Raw genomic sequence first — 24,133 nt, 5'->3', positions numbered from 1 at the left:
TATTTTAATTATTATGTTTGTAAATAGTACAGAGATGACATTAATGACATACAAATTTGTATGCAATACACAATTTGTATCAAGGATATATTCAATGTCATCAGAACACAGGGAAGTAAAATAAAAAATTTAATGATTGATAATAAAGATAACAAAGAAAATAAGAAAACCTAGAAAAAAACACATGAGGGTAAGATATTAATTCATTGTGGTGGCCATGTACTTCTCTACTGCGTTGGTGTCATGCGTCTCCTTTGGAAGGCAATCCGTGGCATGATCCACTCGCCATACTTTTGTTTCCAGGCGGAACGTTAAAGAACGCGACACACACACCTCCCGGAAATCCGACACTTCTGCAGTGTTTTCACTTTTGGGTGCCATTGCTCTATGCGCCAGACGTTTAGCCAACGTTCCGTGGGCGTGACATGTGAGGCTGAGACCACCCCTCCTCTCTGCTGCTGTAGTATAAAAGCAACCTCCTGTCAGTGCGACGCTGAGACTGTCTCACTCATACCACATTGCAGGTGCGCAGTGAGAAGGCAAGTGATCTTCAGACTATTTCCCCGGCAAAAAATCCCAATTCTAAAGCAAAATGGTGAGTAGAATATTATTTGTTAATAGTTAATTGTACTGTACTCTAATTTTACTGAACTTTTCTTTGCCTGTAAGTAAACCTATTGAGCAATCACACACATATTAGGTCACACTGAGCTAAGGATATAGTATGCACATTTGATCTACTTCATTGAACTAGTGATGGCGAAGCTTTCATCACAATTGACCATATGCACCATTACTTCCTGGTTTTAGATAAACCAGCTCAGTCATTTCCGGTCAATTTTACTGTGCCGAAAGGTTGGTTTCTCTACGTAAACCACGTTAATCCAGTCTAAGAGGACAAAATATCCATGTATACTGTATCAGGAATGACAAAAGTGAATATTAAATTTATGTGGTGAGTCATTGCTGTGATTGACAGTGGCAACAGAATGAATCACCTGACGAGCCGATGTTAAAATGGAGCTGTGCATTAAGTGATTTAGACTAAATTCAGACTAACTAAACTACAGCAGGAAGTCTGTGTTGGATAAAACGATGTAAACATTTCAAAATATTCAATGCATTATTGTTATACCATCTTATTTATTTTGTATTTAAATAATTCAGCATTATAGGCTGTTGTCTGGCCTTATTTATTTATTTAAATTACAAGTGACTGTGATTTCCTGCACTTGCTATGCTTTATACTTCAGTGCGAAAAAGTACTAAATTTGTTGTAATATTTATTTTATAGACGTGAAAAGTGAAAAAACTAGGCAGTTGAAATGGCAGCTGCAGCCAATGATTGATCCTGTACTTCCAACTTCTGGTTATAATGGTAATTTCTAGGGATGCACATTATTATCGGACTGATATCGGAATCGGCCGATAATGGCTTTAAATGCAAATATTGGCATCGGCCAGATATGAAAGATGATGCCGATATGTCTTGCTAATAAGAGGAATATGTAAACTCGCATGTGCGCAGGGTGTGCTAGTGATACGATCACAAACATAACACTTGTAAATTAAATACATTTTATATATACTGATTTATTTATTAATGTGTAATGTTTTATTTTTAAAACAAATCATGAGCTCTAAAAGCTTTTCAGAATTTTTACAACTCTTTTGTTTTATAACATCTACAAGTGTTAAATCTTAAAATAAAATGTTAGTGTTAACACTGCATCTTTCTGGGGGGGGGGGGGATGCAGCGATTTATTTATAGTTATTTTCAATGCTTCAATGTACTGACAATTTTGTACTTCAATTCAATGTACTGGCATATCGGATATCGGCAAAATCCAATATCGTGCATCCCTAGTAATTTAATTTTCTTCTTAAAAAGTTTTTATTTATCGCCAAGACACGTTTTTGGCACATTTCTTCATGTCGTCTTCATGAATGAAAAGTGAACTTTTAATAATGTGAATTTTACTGCATAGAGTTGAGAAACAAAGGCTTTAAAATTTTCAAGGTTGCGCTCGCGCCGCGGTCCCGGGGCGGACATTACCACAAAAGCCCTATTGGTGCCACACTTCAGCTTTGTACACCGAAACGAGAACTGGAACAATTCTTTCATCCTCTATTACTGGCAGCGAACTATATTAACGCTAACATTAGTGGAGTGCCCTGATGCTAGTATTTCCTGTCACTGTTTAAGTTTAGAGATGAAGACTGATATCTAGCGGTCGGGATATGAACTCAAAATGAAACAACTGCCATGAATCTATGAATTTTTTTATCGATATTCCGTTTTGGAGAATCGATACAGTATCGCCAAACAAAATATCGCGATACTCGCGTGTATCGATATTTTCTTACACCCCTATTGATTATCGAGGATACAATTACGACGTCTTTTAAGAGATTAGCTTAACTGCCTAAACAGTTACGATAGTGTTTATTTGTCAGCATTTAAATGTACAGTTACGTGTTTTGGTACTTTCCTGGGATTACAAGACCCTGCATATAAAATATGTTCTTTAATAACATGAAACTATATGTTAATGCCGCTGTCATTATTTACGGTGTCGCAATTATTTTTTTTCTCAGATTCTGACAAGAATGAGACAGGAGAGGTTTCTGTCAGAGTCTCTACCTATATAGCACACATAAAGTGAGCTTCACTGGAAGATTATGAGCTGGCTTACCTTTATACGGAAGTTCTAAAAAGCGCTTCTCAAAACGGTTTATGCTGACACCATCTAGTGGTCATAAAAATGAATAACTTCCAAAGTGTTATGTTCCATTACAGCCTCTGGTTTCACGTCTGGTTCTACTGATTCGTTGACAATGACCATTATTTATATAGAATATAAAACAAAGTCATTCATTTGTGTCGGTGTGTACTTGCACTAAGTAAAATAGATAAAACATAAATTCATAAATTAAATCTATGATCTGTTAATTTGAACTCTGCCTCAGTCCTTAGACTGTTATTTCATGGCCAAAGTTCATTTTTGAGCCCATTATATACATTTTGATTTAAAAAAAAAAACAATGCTAACACATAAAAATGTAACAATGTAAGGAAACCGCATTGAGGTTCGCTTCGTTTTAACCAGATACTGAAGCAGTCACGTGGTTTTCAGGCGAATGAAGCTTCGGACGTCATAGATCATGTGCTTTTCTCAAAACGAATCAAGCTCAGAGACCGTGCTTCAATGTGAAATGTGGTGATTTTGTGATACAAGCTTCGGAGCTTCCGTGTTGAACGAAACATCACTACATTGAACTTTAATAATATATTAACAAAAATAAGAATGGGAAAGAATTCTAATGCTCTTGATGACTCATAAATTATAATTGCATCCATTAGCAGCAAAATAATGTGTAACCTTTTTAGAATTATTGTTAAATGTTTATACAATATATTCCTGGGAAATAAGCATTTATGCAACTGGACTTTTGAGAACCATTGTGACTCACTACTAGTCTCTTTAAAGCTGCATTCCGTAACTTTTTTTTTTTTTTTTTAATTTAATTTTTATTATCCGAAATCAATATTTGAGGAAGTACAAAACCAGCCAGTGTTCAAAACTATCGCCTTACTTTAGCCCGATTCACAACAGTTAGTTTATAATAATGTTTTCTAATTTGAGTGGTACGGGTAGGTTTTCGCTGGAAATTCAAGTATGCTGCTGCATTATTACGTCACGTCTGTAAATCTAAAGAATTTGTCCCGGCTAGTAGGCTATCGCATGTGAGGATCCTGCAGGTGGTGGATCGTCTCTAGCCTTTTCTCACAGCAGCTAGAGTAATTAAATGTATAATTTTGATGGCGGATTGTGATCCAGAAAGGATTGTTTATGAAACGCATGTGAATGAAATTAAATTATATTCCAGTTTTAAATGTGCTTCTGATTACAGAGAGCCTTATTGCACAAGATTTGTATTTTAAAGAAAACCATTTTGAAGGGAGCATAGTTTGCTTTTTGGGTTAAAATAATTTCTTAATATGAAATTTGAATGGCATGACAATTAGATTAGACCGTACAGAAATTGAAATCTACACGTTAATACACACTATACCCATATACTGATGTTGTTAACATTAATAATTTGAGAATAAAGTAATAATAATTTGCACGGTTTGATGTGATATGAGCTAAACGATAGTTAGATTTAATCACCGTTGGTAGCACGATTTATTGTAATGCTTTTTTCCTCAGTTGGTCAGAACAAACGTGGCAGACTTGTTACTTGTTCAGATAACAATATATGGTGAAAGTTTTATTTGGATCATATTTCCAAGACATAGGCTAGAATCTGTGATTGCAAAGTACAGTAAATATCCACACCGGTGCAGTGACTGACTGCTACACATACTCCTCAAAACATTAGATTCATCCGCGCTGAAGCCGTGCTGGAGTACAGCCCACGTAAAAAAAGATAATTCCCCATACAGCTGCAATACCAGGTTTTCAAACAGATGGCGACAAAGAGGCAAGACTTACGGACTGCAGCTTTGAAAGTGGCTACTGAAATGGATGCTTAATGTTTAATTTGACTTTTATATGCCATATTATTTTTTTATATACCTGTGTGACCATACTTTACCACCACTTCATATTTACAGTATGGAAACTACTGAGAGCTTTATGTCTTAAGTAGTGCGGTTATGGGTGTGTTTGTCATTTTACTGAACGCTGATGTGGCTCTCAGCATATCTGTGTGTGTCCCATGATCCAGAAAATAGTCACGCTGGTTGAAAATATGTGGAATAATAATAAGAGAAAAGTGCATCTTACTCAGAGTAACATTGAGCAATAATGAGCTGTTGTTCCGAATTCCAAGGACAAATGGTTCTCGCATTCTAAAGGTCCTAAAATCACACCCCTGAGGCATTTGTGTTTGTCTTTTGGGTGCTTTGGATGCCACCATGACCTTTAGAAACATTTCATAAGAGACTGATTGTCATCAACATTAATATTTTGCAAGCTGGCTGTCTAAAACATGTTTGTGACATGAAATGGCTAGTTTATTTTATTTATTTTTTTATATCTCATGAAAAGCATTTCTGTTCTCTTCTTTACAACTCATGAGGTAATGCCATGCACAGTAAAGTTAACAATTAACAAACTTTAGTCTGTCGGATCTCATTTGTAACCACAAGTCACTTATTTGCTTTTTTGCAATCATTATACAGAATAGATTGAAGATGGAAACAAATGTCGAATTCACTTATGTAAATGAGTGAATTTGTGAGTTTTAAGATAATTATTTCCGTTTAAGTCAACATAAATTGACAATGTTAAAGTAAATACTAAAACTAAATGATAAATTTAGTTGTTGTTATTCTAAAGAAATAATCATTTGTAATCATTCACCAAAATAAAATGGCTTGCTCCACCCTTTAAAATAATTCTATGACAATACCTCGGACAAGTCAGTTATGATGTCAACAAATGGGCAAACAGCTATTTGGGCGTTGTTTTACTAAACTCCTTTTTAGATATGACTCTATTCTGAACAATCCAAACAGTTCCCAAAGAATAAAATCAGAGTAACATGGATGCATGCAAATACTGTTTCATGTGTAATTCTATGCCACTAGCACAACCTAATGGAATTGCAAAAATAATTATTGTCTCCAAACATGTTTCCCAAACACATTTATGGCATATTTCACTCGTGAGGTTTTAAAAAGTCTGTGGCCATACATTTCACTTTCCATATATGTTGAGAGAATAAGAAATTGAGTCAGCAGAATTGGTAAATTAAGAAAAAAAACAAAATTGGAAGACAAGATATCAACTCGCTGTGGGGTCAAAAGATGAGCAAAAAGGGCTCATGGGATGGTGTTGAAGGGTTAGGGGGGGAAGAAGAGCTAGTGGGGAAACATGACTTGTAACAAACCATAAATCACTTCTAACCTGGCTGCCATGCCCAAACTAGGCAGTCCCATATGCCTGTGTAATCTACCATCCCCCTCCCCACTGACTCACCAATAGACAGAGAGCAGAGTCTGGATATTTTTTCTCTGGCTGATGTAGGACACCTCTTTGCAGCGCAGGCACAGATTTAGGGGCCGAATCATTACAGAGCACTTTTATTGCCACCATGTGACTCTTATTTTTGCATTGGTGTCTTCAATGCTTTCATTACATTTTGTACTTCTACCCAACGTCATTTGCATTTTATCAGTCTATGTCCTGGGAATCAAACCCATGAGTAGGGATACAGAATCATACCTTCACATACTGTATACAGAATATGTCAAGGAATATTTGATTCTGGAACTCTAATATTTTATTTATTATTGGCCAATCACAATATTCTGTCATCAAATCTTTTGAATGACAACCAGTGCTTCTTTCATCACTCCTCACACTTTTATTTTTCTTGCATAATGAGATCCATTTATTTATTATTTGATGTGTATTATATATATAATCACTTTGCATCATGGTTTATTATTTGTTTTTTTTATATAATAACTTCTTCTATTTTGCAATGTTAATGTTATCGTGTTTTGGAGATTGGTATTCTGTAAGTGTATTTTATTATATTTTATTTTACACTTTCGTTCAGAAACCTGAGGTTGGTTTTTATGTTTTTGAGTTTCTTATGCTAACCAAAGCTGTTTTTATTTAATCTAAATTACAGTAAAAACAGCAATTTTATTATATATTAGGCCTATTACAATATCAATAAATGTTTTGCATTTTAAAATGTATTTTTTGTAATGCAAAGGCCAATTTCCAGGCTTCAGGGTCACATGATCCTTCAGGAAAACGTTCTAATATGCTGATTTGATGCTCAAGAAACATTTCTTCTTTCCCGTGTCAAAAACAGTTGTGCTGCATTATATTTTTTGGAAACATAGAAATAGAACTTTTACTTTTGGTTAATTTAATGCATCCTTGCTGAATCAGTGTTTTCTTTTTTTTTTTTTTTCAACCCTGTTCTTTTGAATGGTACAACCCGAACTCCGGAAATGTTGGGACGTTTTTTAAATTTGAATAAAATGAAAACTAAAACACTTTCAAATCACATGAGCCAATATTTTATTCACAATAGAACATGGATAAACATAACAAATGTTTAAACTGAGAAATTTTAAATTATGCACAAAATGAGCTCATTTCAGATTTGATGCCTGCTACAGGTCTCGTAGTTGGGACGGGGGCATGTTTACCATGGTGTAACATCTCCTCTTCTTAAAACAGTTTGAAGACATCTGGGCATCGAGGTTATGAGTTTCTGGAGTTTTTATGTTGGAATTTGGTCCCATTCTTGCCTGATATAGGTTTCCAGCTGCTGAAGAGTTTGTGGTCATCTTTGACTTATTTTTCATTCAATGATGAGCCGAATGTTCTCTATAGGTGAAAGATCTGGACTGCAGACGGGCCAATTCAGCACCCGGACTCTTCTACTATGAAGCCATGCTGTTGTAATAGCTGCAGTATGTGTTTTTGCATTGTCCTGCTGAAATGCACATAGTCTGGAGGGGAGCATATGTTGCTCTAAAACATTATATACCTTTCGGCATTCTTAGTGCCTTCCAAAACATGCTAGCTGCCCATACCGTATGCACTTATGCACCCCCATACCAACTGAACGTTGATAATGCGCTGGAAGGTCTCCCTCCTCTTTAGCCCGGAGGACACAGCTTCTGTTATTTCCAACAATGTCAAAATTGGACTCGTCTGACAGTAGAACACGCTTCCAGTTTTTTGTTAACAACTGTTTGAATTTTATTTTGTGGAGCAGTAGTACAAAACAAAAATCAGCTGTACAAATTTGAAACCCACCCCTTGGTAGACTTTAAATAAATAAATAAAATAACAAATAATAATAATAAACACATTTCAATTTATAGTTTTCACGTCAGATCCATGTATATGAGAAGTAGAGAGTTCCATTGAGATGTCCAACAAATACACAGTCCAGGTTCGTCTGTCCATTGTGTGAGGAGGATTCCAATGGTTGACCAGCAATTATTTTGCTGCTGTGAGAGCAGCTAACAGTAAAGATCTTTGTTGGACGGACAAGCTGAAGTCCCAAAAGTCATTCATGAAAAAGTGGCATGGAGTCAAACATATCTCAGTACGCAACAAATATGATGGGTCCTGTGAGAGCTGAGTCCAAAAAAGGTGAGAGAGAAAAAAAAATGCAAAAACGTGCCTAAAATTCATTGGGAACAGAGATTACACTTAGGAGAAGACGACAGATTCATAAAATGTTTAATGTCTGGCAAGATTCTGGAAGGATTTTAAACCACTATAATCCTAGCTATCTCCAGAGTGTTTACTTTATTATGAGTCCATTGCGGACAATGAAATGGAGTACTGCCTGACAAAAGGTTATTATTGTGGAAAATAGGCGAATGCCTATGCCATTTTGTACCTAGTTGTGAACGTCTTTCAACAACCCTCCTTGTGGAGAGGAGATGGGTTACAATGGGACCAAACCGATATTTACACTGCCTAAGCGGAACTCCCGAAAAAACAAGATGCTTCAATTTATACGGATAAACAATAGATTCCTCAATTGCTCTAAGACACCTAAGCGTCAGAATCAAACCAAACTGCTAAAGGGCGGAGGGAAAAGGCTTGAGCATACAGTCTAAAATTAGGGAAAGAAAGATCTCCATGTAATCTACAACGTTGTAAGGTAGTCAGTTTAATACGAGGACGTTTCCCATCCCATATATCCGTGAAACACATGCATCTAGTTTATTCCAGTAGCCAACCGGCGGAGCGAGAGGAATCATGGAAGAAAAGAAATTGATGCGCAGGAGAACATTCATTTTAATCACTTATATACGGGCCTGAAAAGAAGTAGGAAGACGAGACCAATTTTCCAAATCTGAGGATACTTTGGCTAGAATATTTAGACTATTTCCAGCAGCAAAGGAGAAACATCTATCCCCAATTACTTAAAGTTTTGAACCAATGGAATAGATATAGAATGGGACATGGAATCAATTTTAGAATTGAGGGGAAGTAAACATTACTCCAATTAATTTTAAACCCAGAGAGAGATCCAAAATGGTCAAATAAATTCAACACATGAGGAATAGAATGTGACGGCTTCTCCAAAAACAATAAGATATCATCAGCAAACAAAGAAATATGATGAAGAGTATTCCGTATATTTATGGGACAAATAGTTTCAGATTGTCAGACCGCTTGAGCTAAGGGTTCCAAGGATAGGGCAAATAACAGAGGAGACAGCGGGCAACCCTGACGAGTACCTCGATGTATAAAGAATGGGTTAGAGTGAACAGCACCTGTGAGAACAATGGCTGCTGGATACAGAACTTTTATCATATTGATGAAATTCAATCCCAGACCCAGATGCTGTAGAACCGCCCATAAATGGTTCCATTCTAGCTGATCGAAAGCTTTCATCGCATCTAGAGATAATACTGCGCAAGGGGAGGATAAACTATTATTTGAATTAATAATACAATATAACATGCGTAAGTTAACCGAAGCCGAGCGAGATTTAATGAATCCTGTTTGGTCATGATGAACTAGCCTATACATAAATGTATCTAGACGACGAGATAGTACTTTAGCATATAATTTAACATCAGTCCCTATCAAAGAAAGTGGCCGGTAACTAGAACAGGAAGTCGGATCTTTATCTTTTTTTAACAAGAGAGAAATAACAGCTATATTAATAGATGGGTGAAATTAGTCTTGAGTAACTAAAAAATTTATCATATCTAACATGAGGGGGCCTATATCCGACCAAAAAGTAGTATACAATTCGATTGGAATGCCATCTATGCCTGGGGATTTCCCCTTGTTCATAGATCGAATTGCTGACTCCAGCTCCTGAAGAGTGATCGGTTCAGCCAGGTATTCCGAATCTGAATCTGACAGCCTGGGTAAATCAGACTCGTCTGACCGTAGAACCCTCTTCCACTTTTTGAAACGGTCCATTTTAAATGAGCCTTGGCCCACAGGATATGACGGTGCTTCTGGACCATGTTCACATATGGCTTCCTTTTTGCAAGATAGAGCTTTAGTTGGCATCTGCAGATGACACGGCGGATTGTTTACTGACAGTGGTTTCTGGAAGTATTCCTGGGCCCATTTAGTAATGGCAATGACAGAATCATGCTGATGAGTGATGCAGTGTCGTCTGAGGGCCCGAAGACCACGGGTATCCAACAAAAGTCTTTGGCCTTGAGATTTCTCCAGTTTCTCTGAAACTTTTGATGATGCTATGCACTGTAGATGATGAGATTTGCAAAGCCTTTGCAATTTGACGTTGAAGAACATTGTTTTTAAAGTATTGCACAATCTTTTTACGCTCTTTCACAGATTGGAGAGCCTCTGCCCATCTTTACTTCTGAGAGACTCTGCCTCTCTAAGACAGCCCTTTTATAGCTAATCATATTACAGACCTGATGTCAATTAACTTTAATTAGTTGCTAGATGTTCTAGCTGTTCTCTAGATATTTTCGTTTTATTCAAACTTAAAAAAAAAAAAACACAAAAACGTCCCAACATTTCTGTAATTTGGGTTGTAGTTTATATAAACAAATTTATTTTGAATGAAAATGTGTTCGTTTTTAGTTCATAAAACTAATTTTCCATTTTGTCTTCTCCTTCATTTGCTTTTTCCCTCCATTAATTTTCAACACTTTCCAACACCCTTTTAGAACACATGCTATAAATTCCACATTAGGGTGTAGCTCGCTCTCTCATCTGATATGAACCTGTTGGGGCTGTTGTCGACACCTCAAGCCTTTTCATGCGTCTTCAGACTTGCAAGGGAGTGTGTGTGACGAGCAAGGGAACATAGTGTTTGTGTAGGGTCTCTGGTATGTGTGAAAAGAAAATAATGGCTATGAGGGTTAGTAGGTCTGTCTGCCATATCTGGCAACTGTCACATCATAAACTCTTCCCAGGACGAGTCTTTCAGGAAACTCCCTTTTCAAACAAACAGAGGTGTTTAACATGCTATAATATTAATTCAAGCCTGGCTAGGACTTTATCTCAGGGTTGTCATCTAGATAAGCACAGACCCTGACGACAAACATGTTTGGGGGCTTTGAGAGATTGAGCCAACACTCTACTCTGTCCTGTCAGCTGCAGATGTCAGCGGTTGGTCCATTACAGGACAATTTGTTTTGTTTTTTTGGGGGTTTTTTAGCTTCTGCCCCCTGGTGGGCAAAATGAAAGTTTGAAAATGGGAGACTTTTATTTTGAATTTGTTATTATGCGGTTAAAATCCTGTTGTTTATTGTTTGTGTTTGACATTTTTGCATCTTTAGATATGGAACAGAAAAGACAGGAAATTGAATGTGTATTATGAAAGTAAATATAGGGTTGATTTTGATTTTAATATTGACTTGAACCACTAAATGTTCTATAAAGGTAACAGGGAATGTTCAAAATATTCTGGCAAGGTTCTGTTAAAGTTATGAATAAACATTGAAAAATCTGTACATTTTGAATATTCTGAAATAACGTTTTCATAACTTAATGGGAACATTCTTCTAATAGGCTTTTTTTTATTTTTTTTCGCTATAGCTGTAAGAGGAACACTGTGGAAATGACCGTCACCTAATATGTTATGCAATGCCATGCAACATGGTTGTTAATAATCTGTTTTCTCTCCACAGCGTGAATGTATCTCTGTCCATGTTGGCCAGGCTGGTGTCCAGATGGGGAACACCTGCTGGGAGCTGTACTGTCTGGAACACGGTATCCAGCCCGACGGCCAGATGCCCAGCAACAAACCAGTGGGTGGCCATGATGACTCCTTCACCACCTTCTTCAGTGATACTGGAGCTGGCAAATATGTACCCCGTGCCATCTTTGTAGACCTCGAGCCAACAGTCATTGGTAAATATCATAATGGTGTTTAATTTGTATTTGTCATTTTAACATTGGGAACGTAAATGAGTAAAATCATTGCAGCATTTATAGTAGAAATAACCTTTTCTGGCACACTGTAATAATGCTCTCAACAAAAGGGTAACAAAATGCTGTGATGGGTCCCAATTAGTCACAGGTTTAATTTAATAATTTTTTTATTATTATAGTCAGATAATTTGTAGTAATAATAATAATAATAATTTATTGTAAACCGTTTTCATTTTTACATAAATTATTACAATTATTATTTTATTATAATAATTATTAAACTAAATAAAATAGTTTATTATTAGTAGTATTGGTATTAGTATAAATCGCATTACCTTGAGAGAATCTGGTTTATATTACTGAGGATTAAATGTTACTCGTTTTTAGGGGTCAGATCAGTATTAATTAATATTTTGAATTGGCTTTTTATTTTAATTTTAGCTTAAGTTTTAGTAGTTTTTGGAAACTGATATAGTTCATTTATTCTCATAACGGTCAGTGATATTGTATATGTATATTTTATAATTTAATTTGAATTATTATAATAAAACTCTTTTGTATATAAATAATTTCACTTAAATGTAAATTGTTTTAAATTATTTTTCATAATAAAGTATCATACTTTTGTTTATTATAACACAACTTTCTTTTCTTTTTTTCCGGGGGATAGAGGTCAGGATCAGTGTTTTTTTTTTTTTTTAGTATTATTCTTATGTGATTTATATTATTTTTTTTTTGAGTTGGCTTTTATTTTATTTTTAATGTTAGTTGAAGTTTTAGTTATTTCTAAGTTTTTAAATATTTCTGTTTATCTTTAACAAGTTGGCAATGTTTCCTTGGTAGCTAATTGAAATAAAAATAAATTAGAGTTGTGTTTTTCATCTAATATTTATATTTTAGTTTGCAGCTTTGTTTAAATTACTAAGAATGGTTTCAATAGTTTTTTTTTTTTTTTTTTTTAGTTAACAATAACGGCACTGGTCAGTATTTGGTTTTATGGTATTATCTTGCTATTCTTTCAGACGAGGTCCGCACAGGCACCTATCGCCAGCTGTTTCATCCCGAGCAGCTCATCTCAGGCAAAGAGGATGCAGCGAATAACTACGCCCGTGGGCACTACACCATTGGCAAGGAGATCATTGACTCTGTATTGGACCGCATACGCAAACTGGTAATTACTCTTACATTTACTTACAAATGAGCTCAGCATAACAGAACATAAAATGCAACTGTTCTCCCTTCTTCCACACAGGCTGACCAATGCACAGGGCTGCAAGGTTTCCTGGTCTTCCACAGTTTTGGTGGAGGCACCGGCTCAGGCTTCACCTCCCTTCTGATGGAGCGTCTCTCTGTTGACTTCGGAAAGAAGTCCAAGCTGGAGTTTGCCATTTATCCGGCTCCACAGGTGTCTACAGCTGTGGTGGAGCCATACAACGCCATCCTTACCACTCACACCACCCTGGAGCACTCCGACTGTGCCTTCATGGTGGACAACGAGGCCATCTACGACATCTGCAGGAGGAACCTGGATATCGAGCGTCCCTCCTACACCAACCTCAACCGGCTCATCAGCCAGATCGTTTCCTCCATCACCGCCTCTCTGCGCTTCGACGGCGCCTTGAACGTCGACCTAACGGAGTTCCAGACCAACTTGGTGCCCTACCCTCGTATCCACTTCCCCCTGGCCACATACGCTCCGGTCATCTCCGCTGAGAAGGCCTACCATGAGCAGCTCTCAGTGGCTGAGATCACCAACTCGTGTTTCGAGCCCAGCAACCAGATGGTGAAGTGCGATCCTCGGCATGGAAAGTACATGGCCTGCTGTTTGCTGTATAGAGGAGACGTGGTGCCAAAAGACGTCAACGTCGCCATCGCAGCCATCAAGACCAAAAGAAGCATCCAGTTTGTGGACTGGTGTCCCACTGGCTTCAAGGTGGGCATCAACTATCAGCCCCCAACGGTGGTTCCTGGAGGAGACTTGGCCAAGGTGCAGCGAGCCGTATGCATGCTTAGCAACACCACAGCCATCGCTGAGGCCTGGGCTCGTCTGGACCACAAGTTTGACCTGATGTATGCCAAGAGAGCCTTCGTGCACTGGTATGTGGGTGAAGGCATGGAAGAGGGAGAGTTCTCTGAGGCCAGAGAAGACATGGCAGCTCTGGAGAAGGATTATGAAGAAGTGGGCATCGATTCATTTGACGAAGATGGGGAAGGGGAAGAGTTCTAAAAGTGTTGTTTTTTACCAAATAAAAACCAAATAAAATAAAGCTTTTAATTTTGTTGTGGTTCTTTTCATAATTTGGTGTCTTTGTCACATACAGGCATTTTCTAAAATACATCGGTCCATAGACACTTGGTTAAAAACCCTGCTTATGAAGACATATTACTACAATTAATCATATCATATTAATGATTAAGATACTTATTATTATATTAACTATTAGTAATGATCATGTTAATATTTAGGCCTAATAACTGTATTATACATAATTATATAATATTAAAAAGCCATAATTTAATAATTTGTTTATATGCTAATATTACAATTTATTAATAATTATTAAATTTAAAAGGTGTGTAGCCTATAATATATTGAACTGTAAATCATGCTAACGTTTTATCTAGCCTACTAGAAGAGCCTTAATATGACGATATATAAACCACAATAAATTAAATGAGAAACATTTACACAAATGTTTTATACCTAAACTCGTGAGTAACTTTTTATAGTCCTACACACTTACATATTTAATGTGTGCATTACAAATAATTACGTAATATTAAAATATAACATTGCAATTATTTCATAATTATATTTATTTAATTTGAACTGTAAATTATTCAACTTTTATCTGTTTAATTATAATTAATTTAATTATAGACCACAATACAGATAAAAATGTTTTGTTTTTTTTTACCTAGATTTATTGCAATAACACTAACAGAGCTCAGATTAGGCCATAGTTCAATTAGGACATTTAAGTCATTTTTATAAACATGCTTTAGAAAAAACAACATTACTGGTGTGCATCTAAAGACAAAACAAAGGCACTGATATGTTTTAAGATCAGTCAGTGCGAGTTTCTTTCAGTTGAAACCGCTCAGACATACTATTTAGTCTAGGACTAGGCTTAAGCCTTTTTTGTGGAACCGGGGGTAAAAGCAATAAGCCCTTTTCCTAAATGGGGATGTTCTTGGGGATGCACTAGCACTGTATGGGTTAAATAGGCGGTCGTAAGGATGCATAACGCTGACGTTTTCTTTGTACCCGGAAGAAACCGGAGAAATCAGCGGAGGAGAGCGTCTCAGAAGGTAAACCGAGTCTCACTTTAATCCTTCTCTTAGACCCATATTAAATGGGTCGATTACAACAACAAATAATGAACTAAAAAGCTAGTCTACATCTGAATGGCTCGGGTCTCGCTCGGAGAATGCAATGCTGTTGTTCTGGAAGACGCCACGTTCACAGCAGACACGAATTCACGAGTCCATCGAGGTTTACATCAATTATCGTAACGAATTCACGGTAAACACGTTACTCTATCAAGCGCCATCTGTAACATTTTCGAGGGCAACAGCTAACGTTATAAAGGTAAAATAGAAGGAGCCAATCAGAAAGGTCCCTTCTTCACCGTGAATCATTTATTTATTTAATAATTTATTATTATTGTGAACAGTATGAAGGAGTCTTGTGTGAACAGAGGCAGTATTGAGTCGACTTGACATGTTGGTCTAAATTGGCTTGCATTTAATAAATAATTTAATTAATAGGCTTTTGTGCCTTTTTCATGTCGCTTTACAGAAATCAAGACAATTAAAAATAAAAACGTGTATGGTTTTTATAACCAGAGTGACACTGATTTCCAAAGGGCCATGCAGTTAAATAATGCAATAATCCAAAATAACCTCACATTTCATCAGCAGATAATGTCATTGATTTGCAGTTGATATAATCAATTAAAATGTCACATTTTAATGGTTGAATATAAGCTTTTGTGCTTGCAATAATTATTATTTAATAAATGTATATAAATGCATCATAGATAGATATAATTTCCTACTTAAAACATGCCATACAGAATTAAACTGTAAACCAAAAGAGAGAGAGAGAGAGAGAAACTTAAATATTGTTATACTTTCCCGTTCATACTTTCATATATAATTTGTACATTTTAACATTGTGTAATTTATTTATAAAAATAAATAATAATAATAATTTTTATACTAACTTGCAATTTACAGAAATCAAGACAAGAGGATATGCTTAACCCTGTTACAGATGTGTGGTTTTTGAAACCGCTGGGATATTGAACATTTCTCCAGACACATTCCCATAGGGTCATAGAGTTCTGTATTAATAATGCAATATTTATTCCAACATATGCTGAAATTAAAACAAATTGTTACCAACACATATGTGAGCCTGGAGCACAAAACCAGTCTTAAGTCTCTGGAGTATATTTGCCAAAAATACATTATATGGATCAAAAATATTGATTTTTCTTTTATGCCAAAAATCATTAGGATATTAAGTAAAGATCATGTTCCATGAAGATATTTTGTAAATTTCCTACTCTACATATCTCAAAACTTCATTTTTGATTAGTAATATGCACTGCTAAGAACTTAATTTGGACAACTTTAAAGGCGATTTTCTCAATATTTAGATTTTTTTGCACCATCAGAATAGTTGTATCTCGGCCAAATATTGTCCGATACTAACAAACCATACATCAATGGACAACTTATTTATTCAGCTTTCAGATGATGCTTTTGAAAAATTGACCCTTATGACTGGTTTTGTGGTCCAGGGTCACATATGCCATTGATTTGCAGTGGACCAAAACAAAAATGCAACGTACTGAATCTTAGCCTGGTGCATTGCCAACCTTTCAGTTACAATCTTACACATTGTTCCATTCTGAATATGGAAAGGACAGAATAAATGAACAAGGAATAGAATAAATTCTGAAAAGAATATGAATATAAGTAATCAAGTCTTGATCTCTTGCAGTGCCTCTCCTCCATTCATGGTGGATTTTAATGCAATGCTCCAGAGAAGATGGGACAAGCTCTGTGTATCTGCTCACGCAGTGCCATCACCATTGACAACAAGAGATACTACTTCATCCAGAAACTAGAAGAAGGGTAAGACTAGTCAACTGGACTAGCCAGTCCTCAAAACACTTCAAAGCTTACTGGAATTGTATGAGCCCAACAATAGGAAAAAATATGGTTGAATATGGTTTTACCATTTAAACAATGCTTAAAGTTATTACCATTTATTAGATATAATTAACAGACACTTTTATCCATAGCTGTTTACAAATAAGAAACATCATGTGCAGTTTCTCATGATTCAGATTATACATTATTGCAATGCACAAGCAAAAAAAAAAAAAAAAAAAAAAGAATAGTTTAAATAAAAAAAACAATTGTTTGAATAATTTTTATTTTATTTTTAATATGCGTTTTAATTTTAGCAAAACTTCTGGTAATAACAGAGGGTCTTTAGTTGAGGAACAGAGAGAGTAAAGATTTTTGGAAGTGGCTTGGTGTCTCATTGTGAAGAAACAGCCATGTTTGTTCATTAACTAAATTGCAGGAGGAGCTAATTTTGCATTTTCATTCATGCATTTTGACATGCTTTTATCTAAAGAGACATACAAAAAAGAAACAAAGCAACTGGTCAAAGAGCAAACAATTGTTGTAATATACAATAATGCCAGGTTTATGAAACAACTAGATAAGGACATATGGATAGTTTTGTGTGTGTGTGTGTGTGTGTGTGTGTTTTCATGATTATACATGTCAGTTTTCATGATAGTTTCCTCAAGTGAAATGTATTAGATAAAGCAACTGGTCTCATAAGAAATAAATGTCTTTCATTCTCTTCATTCTTTGCTTCTTCTAGAGGTTTCAGCTATGTAGATCTGGTTGAAGGTGCACACGATGGCCGCTTCTACGCTCTAAAGCGAATCCTTTGCCATGACCGCGAGGGCCGCAAGGAGGCTCAGACCGAGATGGAGATGCACCGCCTTTTCAACCATCCCAACATCCTCAGCCTGACCTCACACACCTTCATGGAGCGCGGCGCCAAGTGTGAGGCCTGGCTGTTGCTCCCATACATTAGTGTAAGTGGACTGTGTTTTGTTTTTCCGTTCCAGGCCTCTAACAAGTCCAAGAGTCCAGTGACTTCTGAGAGGTGCAGTATGCCATTTAAAAGTGTTTCATGTGCTGAATTGTTCCTGTGCAGAAGGGAAGTCTGTGGTCTGTTCTGGAGAAGCTGCGGGATAAGGGGAGCTCTATGCCCGAGAGCCGCATACTACACATTCTGCATGGCATCTGCGAGGGCCTCAAAGCTATTCATGACAAAGGCTATGCACACAGGTACTGAGAGTAAAATTCAACTTAAACCCAAATTTGGTAAATTATGTTATTAGTTTTGTCTTTGTTCTGCATTGAAGGTGAAATTTGGGAAAAAGAACATGTTGCTTAATAGTAATTAATGTAATTGGTAACACTTTGATTTTTAAAATAGCAGCAACAATATTTGTGGTGAAAGATGCAATGTTCAATAAATAAAGATTGTATTCATAAAAATAATCATCAAAGAGAGAGTGAAGTCAAAACTTTACATACACCTTTCAGAATCTGCAAAATGTTAATTATTTTACCAAAATAAGAGGGATCATATGCATGTTATTGTTTATTTAGTACTCACCTGAATAAGATATTTCACATAAAAGATGTTTACATATAGTCCACAAGAGAAAATACTATTATAACTATTATTTTCTCTTGTCACATTTATATGTAGTGTTACTGATGAATCAGTTTTAGACTCAATAATGCCGCTGTCATATCAGTTTGTTTTTTCCTGTTGGTATTATTACTCTAACATGAGCTGTATTTCTGAAAACAGGGACTTGAAACCCACCAACGTTTTACTAGATGAGAACGATCGCCCTTTGTTAATGGACTTGGGCTCCATGAACAAGGCCAGGATTGAAGTTCGAGGGTCACGGGAGGCCATGACAGTCCAGGTTAGATCAGAAAATGGTTCAGCGGCACTTATCAAAAAATTATCCACAAATCAAAACAATAAATGAATTATGTTTTTACACTTTCTCTATCAGGATTGGGCCGCTCAGAGGTGCACCATCTCCTACAGAGCACCAGAGCTCTTTAATGTGGAGAGTCACTGTATCATTGATGAGAGAACAGACATTTGGGTAATTCTCTTTTTTCAGTCCCTCCAAGATTTTTTTCGATTCTGCGATTGCTGAATTTATCGCAAAATCAAGCAAACTACGCAATTTTCGCAAGAGCTCTCAAAATTTCGTAATTGCCGCAGATTTTGGGCTAGACGTCACCGTGACGTCATCGCAACGTGCATTCAGTCAAAGGTTGTTTTTCAGTTTGAAAAATGTAATAAACAGTCTTGCATTCTCATCATGCCTGGTTTACAAGAGCTACATTGGACAAACAAACCGAAAGCGGAACGAACCTGCTCTACTCGTTTGGGCTACGCGGTACAGACCGTTTATCTGCTCGGGCCGGAGCCCCGGGCTGGTCTCGATCACGCGGCACCGTTACACACAGCGCTGGGAGATGCAGTGAAGAAAGTAGTCGAATTCGCCGCACAATCAATAACATCTCTGTCAAATCTTGTGAGAAGTATTCAAATTTGGTGCAGAATTCTGTTAAAGCTAAGGATATCGGAACAAACGCCACTGATGTGGAAACCAGGAAAAACATTGTTCAATAAACACATCTCCACCATTCACCATAGATTTAACATAACTACTGGAACAACTTGTGGCAGAAATGGTCTAATGTTTTCGAGTGTTTTTAAATGCTTCACACAACTTTTCCCAGCACTTCAAAGCTTTATTACCAAAGTTATTTGTAATGTGATGACATTATTTGTTCATCCTTTATAGGTTGCCTCCATTTATAAAACTAAAAGTTTCATAATGTAGGAAAGCAAACACTGCTGCTGCTATAATAAAGACCTATTTTGAATGTTTACGTGCTTTTCTTCTCTTTCTGCTCTCACTTGCTGTGGTGGAGCAGTTATGAAGTATTGTTCTTTTAAATACTTTCCAGCATTTCAGAAATAAATACAGTACAACAGTTACGTACGGTGTTTGGGAGTGCTCAAAAAGGGTCTAAACGCTGAATTTTAAATCGATTTCGGATTCGGACGGCTATTAAATTACCACATGACCTTGGTGTTTGTCAAAAAACAGTAGGTAATTTGGCTGGGGATTTTTACAGGGGTGGTGAGAAAAACACCGGCATCCTGGACTCGGACGGCAATTAAGTCACCAACTACCCCCTGTAAATCGTGAAAATCACTTACGTCCCCTGAGAAACAATTGCTGTCCGAATAGGGATTTAGAGATGTATTGCAGATGAGCAAACACCCAAAAAAATACGTCTTGCATATGTAAATGCAGACATCTTGGGGGGACTGTTTTGTATGTGTGTGTGTGTGTGTGTGTGTGTGTGTGTGTGTGTTGTACGGGTGTTATAGTTTTCCCTTTTCAGCTCTTCTTTCTCAAAACAACATGCATTACAGAATTCTGCAACAATCAAAACCAACCCATGCCATGTTGTTTTATTGCTGTTCAGTGTGTTCAGTTATGTCTGCGCAGGGCTAATGTTAGCAAACTTTTGTCCTTTCATATCTCTACTCCTTCAGATCAGCATAATGTTATGTCTATGACAGTCTGTTGTGTCTGCTGTAGGTAACCTTTGTATTTTCTGCTCTAGTCACTAGGTTGTGTGCTGTACTGCATGATGATGCTGGAGGGACCGTATGACTTGATTTTTCAGAAGGGTGACAGCGTGGCTCTCGCCGTTCAGAATCCAGTCTTTATTCCACAGCCGTGCAGGTGAGCTTGAGGTCTTTCAGGGCCATTATTGTGTCAAATTCAGCCTCTGTGGACCTCATTGGAAAAGGCAGCACTTTGCAATATCAATTCAGTGTTTTTGCTCATAATCTTCAGTCGAATGTCATGAAACATACTTTAATGTAATATCTTAAGTTGTATTATAATATTGTATTTTGAACAAATTTTCCCTTCATTAAAAAACATTGCTTAAATGTAGAATATTATTTTTTTATATTATGTACTCATTTCCCCTCATTATATAAAAGCACTTACTTAAATGTGAAATGTTGTATTTTAAATAATATTATATTTAAAATATATAGTATTAAAATATATATTAAATATAGTATAATATTATTTAAATTATTATGTATGTAAGTTACACAATTTTATGTAAAACTTTAAATTAAATTAATATGAATTATTATGTAAGTTACACAAATTGTGTAACTTAAATCTGGGATATTACATTTAAAATAATATATATATTTTTTTAAATACAATGTAATACTATAGTTTGAATAATATTTGAATATTCAATTTTAAACTAGTTTTTCCACATAAAAAACAATGTCTTAAATGCGGAATGTAATATTTTTAAGTATATTAAAAAAATAAGTATATTTTGTTTATCATATATTATATTTTAAGTAATATTCAAATATATTTTAAACAAATTATAACTAATTATATTACAAACTGTCATGTTTAGATTACATGTTCAAATGAATACTAGTCACTTTTAACAGAAATCTGCTTGTTTTTGAACACTTTTAGTCATGGAATGTGAGGATAGGTGCCTGCCAAAGAGACATCCTATCTTTAGCATATTTTTATCTTTGACAGTTATTCTCAAGGTCTTCAAACCCTCCTCAGCTCCATTATGGTGACCAATCCTCAGGAAAGGCCCAGAATCAGCTGGGTCCTTGACCAGGTCCAGAACCTTGGGGACTCAAACGGTACAGACGTAGATACCAACAGAGTATGATGCTTCCACTGAGATTTCATGTCTGTTTTCCAGTGGACTCTGGACATTTTGGACTATGCACTCAGACAAAAAATAACCCACTGAACTCACAAGCCTTGCAAACATTTGCTCTGTCTTACTTCAGTGAGCTCAGCACGCTATGATTACACACTCGAACACGATCTCACTAGCCTTCGCAGCAATGTCTTGTATTTTCACCCCAGAATCCATACTGAGCAATGAAATTATGATTCTGGAGTAAAATATGAACGGGGCATGTTCCTGATTTTGTGGGATTCACTGTTATGGCATACAAACCACACAATAGAGGGCAATAGCTCTATTTGCTGTAATGGCTGCATTATCACAGGCACCGGTTATGTATCATCGAACCAGTGGTTTTCAGATTGTAATTTGGCTTATGTGTCTTTTTGCATATTTATTACCATGTACATTTTAAAGAACCAAAACCAATATATATTTATGAGGGTTTTGATTGGGATTATAGCTGTTTAAAATGACATTAGTTAGGTTATTTAAACAACAGTTCTGCTGGTAAAGCAAGACATCTGAGGTTTTTGTGGGACTTTGTGTTGCAAAGGCCCCAAGATAAAGCTGTGTTACTGCTATTGGACTTAATTTGTGAAACCGATTTCTGACTAAATGTTTAGCAACATCTCATGCCTATGTTGAAAAATAGTTCTGCTCTTGTTTGATGAAGGAAAATGGCTGAAAATTTGTGGATTAAAGAATAAGTCATTTTAAGCAACTTGTTTGGCTATAGCGCTCTGCTTTTATCAGCAAGTTAAAGTGGTGTTAGTTGTGCGATGCTCAGTATTTCTTTCAGACTTGGAGAGGATGTATAAAAAATGGTCATACCTGTGAAAACTTGTTAATGCTAGTTCACATTACTTTGCAAAAAGCATGCGTCCATTTTTCTTTTTTTAACAGGTACAAATTTGTTTCACTTAGTATAAGTTTCTTTAATGGCTTACAGTATTAAGGTGTTCTTTAAAGGAACCATGTAATATATATATTTTAAATGTATTTAAGTATGCATTTTAATTGAGAAAGAAATCCACATGCCTAGAGATAATTTCTGCATTCAGTTATTTGTTTATCATGTCTGATAAGGCTCGGCCAGTGAGGATGAATCTCAAAATAATGTCTGGGTCAAATTGTATCCCAAATATTTGCAAAATAATAATAAATTATATTTTGCATAAAAAGAAATAAAACTAATCCTGTTTGTTGGACCATTACTTTTTTGGCATTGTGTTCATATGACCCAGACATGTTTCTAAGAGATATATGCATTACATGCTCTTTCATAATTTAGGACTAAATTAACTGAAGCATTCCATATATACATAATATTCAGATTTACTGATTGCTTTGCGGTGGCTCTTCTCACTTTGACTTGGATTTTGTTGTTTCGAAGGATGTTTTAACTTACACATGAAATTCTGTCCAGGTTTGCTTCTGTTCAGAAATTCTTAATTATGCAAGCTTGTTAATTTATAGGATATAAGACTGAAGACATGTATCTTGGCATTCATTTACGTGTTTCTCTTTCCTTTTATAAATGGTGAATAAAGTGTGACTGAAACAGCGACAGATGGAGTCGGTTAGGTTTTCTTGAAGGTTTCAGTATCACCACTCGGGGGAGATGTTGCTCCAGTTGTGTTGTGATCTCTAGTGGACAGGCGTAGCAAACTGAAAACAGGGTTTGGTGAGTATTTATTGACATTTTGTAATGATATTCTTTTTGACATCTGTAGTGCTGAGTCTTTATGCCCCAGAACACTGGTAATACCATGGTGTTTTTGAAACTAATATCATGTTATACTACAATGTACTTTGAACTTTTATACCACGTAAATAAATGATGTGTTTCACAAATATATTACTCATATAGTTCCATGCATGGCATATATGAAATTACATGGTATTGCCATCTGATGCATCATTTTATAATAGCACTCTCTGATAGAGTCGTGTGTGTGTCTATATATATATATATATATATATATATATATATATATATATATATATATATATACACACACACAGTCTCTCACAGAAGTGAGTACACCCCTCACATTTTTGTAAATATTTTATTATATCTTTTCATGTGACAACACTGAAGAAATTACACTTTGCTACAATGTAAAGTAGTGAGTGTACAGCTTGTATAACAGTGTAAATTTGTTGTAGAAGTGAGTACACCCCTAAGTGAAAATGTCCAAATTGGGCCCAAAGTGTCAATATTTTGTGTGGCCACCATTATTTTCCAGCACTGCCTTAACACTCTTGGGCATGGAGTTCACCAGAGCTTCACAGGTAGCAGTGGTGGTCTTGGAGGTGTTTTTGGGGTCGTTATC

General features: G+C 36.1%; 2 protein-coding genes across 3 annotated transcripts; both read left to right on the top strand.

The window, feature by feature from the left end:
• Positions 1-303: 303 nt before the first annotated feature.
• On the top strand, positions 304-14,158 carry LOC306874165 (tubulin alpha chain-like). Its single transcript, XM_079423992.1, has 4 exons — positions 304-595; positions 11,636-11,858; positions 12,902-13,050; positions 13,132-14,158. Exons 1-4 carry the CDS (start codon positions 593-595, stop codon positions 14,104-14,106), a joined length of 1,350 nt encoding a protein of 449 aa, XP_079280118.1. The 5' UTR covers positions 304-592; the 3' UTR covers positions 14,107-14,158.
• A 980-nt stretch (positions 14,159-15,138) lies between these two features.
• Positions 15,139-23,648, top strand: LOC306873593 (serine/threonine-protein kinase 16-like). 2 transcript variants are annotated; one of them, XM_079423009.1, is made up of 8 exons: positions 15,139-15,191; positions 16,894-17,027; positions 17,794-18,013; positions 18,136-18,269; positions 18,805-18,925; positions 19,019-19,114; positions 20,661-20,782; positions 21,629-23,648. In XM_079423009.1, the coding sequence occupies exons 2-8, from the start codon at positions 16,942-16,944 to the stop codon at positions 21,768-21,770; spliced, it is 921 nt and encodes a 306-aa protein (XP_079279135.1). In that variant the 5' UTR covers positions 15,139-15,191; positions 16,894-16,941; the 3' UTR covers positions 21,771-23,648. The 2 variants fall into 2 exon arrangements, with proteins under 2 accessions (XP_079279135.1, XP_079279136.1); XM_079423010.1 differs by having other exon boundaries at positions 15,150-15,405; positions 21,629-23,363.
• Positions 23,649-24,133: the final 485 nt, after the last annotated feature.

Source organism: Barbus barbus (genome assembly GCF_936440315.1).
Source record: "Barbus barbus genome assembly, chromosome: 8".
Lineage (NCBI taxonomy): Eukaryota > Metazoa > Chordata > Actinopteri > Cypriniformes > Cyprinidae > Barbus > Barbus barbus.
Note: the sequence above shows the minus strand (reverse complement) of the source record. Positions and strands in the feature narration are given on the sequence as shown.

Bases quoted from the DNA above. Each gene is read 5' to 3' on its own strand.
- LOC306874165 (XM_079423992.1), top strand. The intron at 11,859-12,901 runs GTAAATATCATA...CTATTCTTTCAG, and splicing joins CCTCGAGCCAACAGTCATTG to ACGAGGTCCGCACAGGCACC. The intron at 13,051-13,131 runs GTAATTACTCTT...TCTTCCACACAG, and splicing joins TGGACCGCATACGCAAACTG to GCTGACCAATGCACAGGGCT.
- LOC306873593 (XM_079423009.1), top strand. From the start codon at position 16,942: ATGGGACAAGCTCTGTGTATCTGCTCACGCAGTGCCATCACCATTGAC. The intron at 18,014-18,135 runs GTAAGTGGACTG...GTTCCTGTGCAG, and splicing joins TGTTGCTCCCATACATTAGT to AAGGGAAGTCTGTGGTCTGT. The intron at 18,926-19,018 runs GTTAGATCAGAA...TTTCTCTATCAG, and splicing joins GGGAGGCCATGACAGTCCAG to GATTGGGCCGCTCAGAGGTG.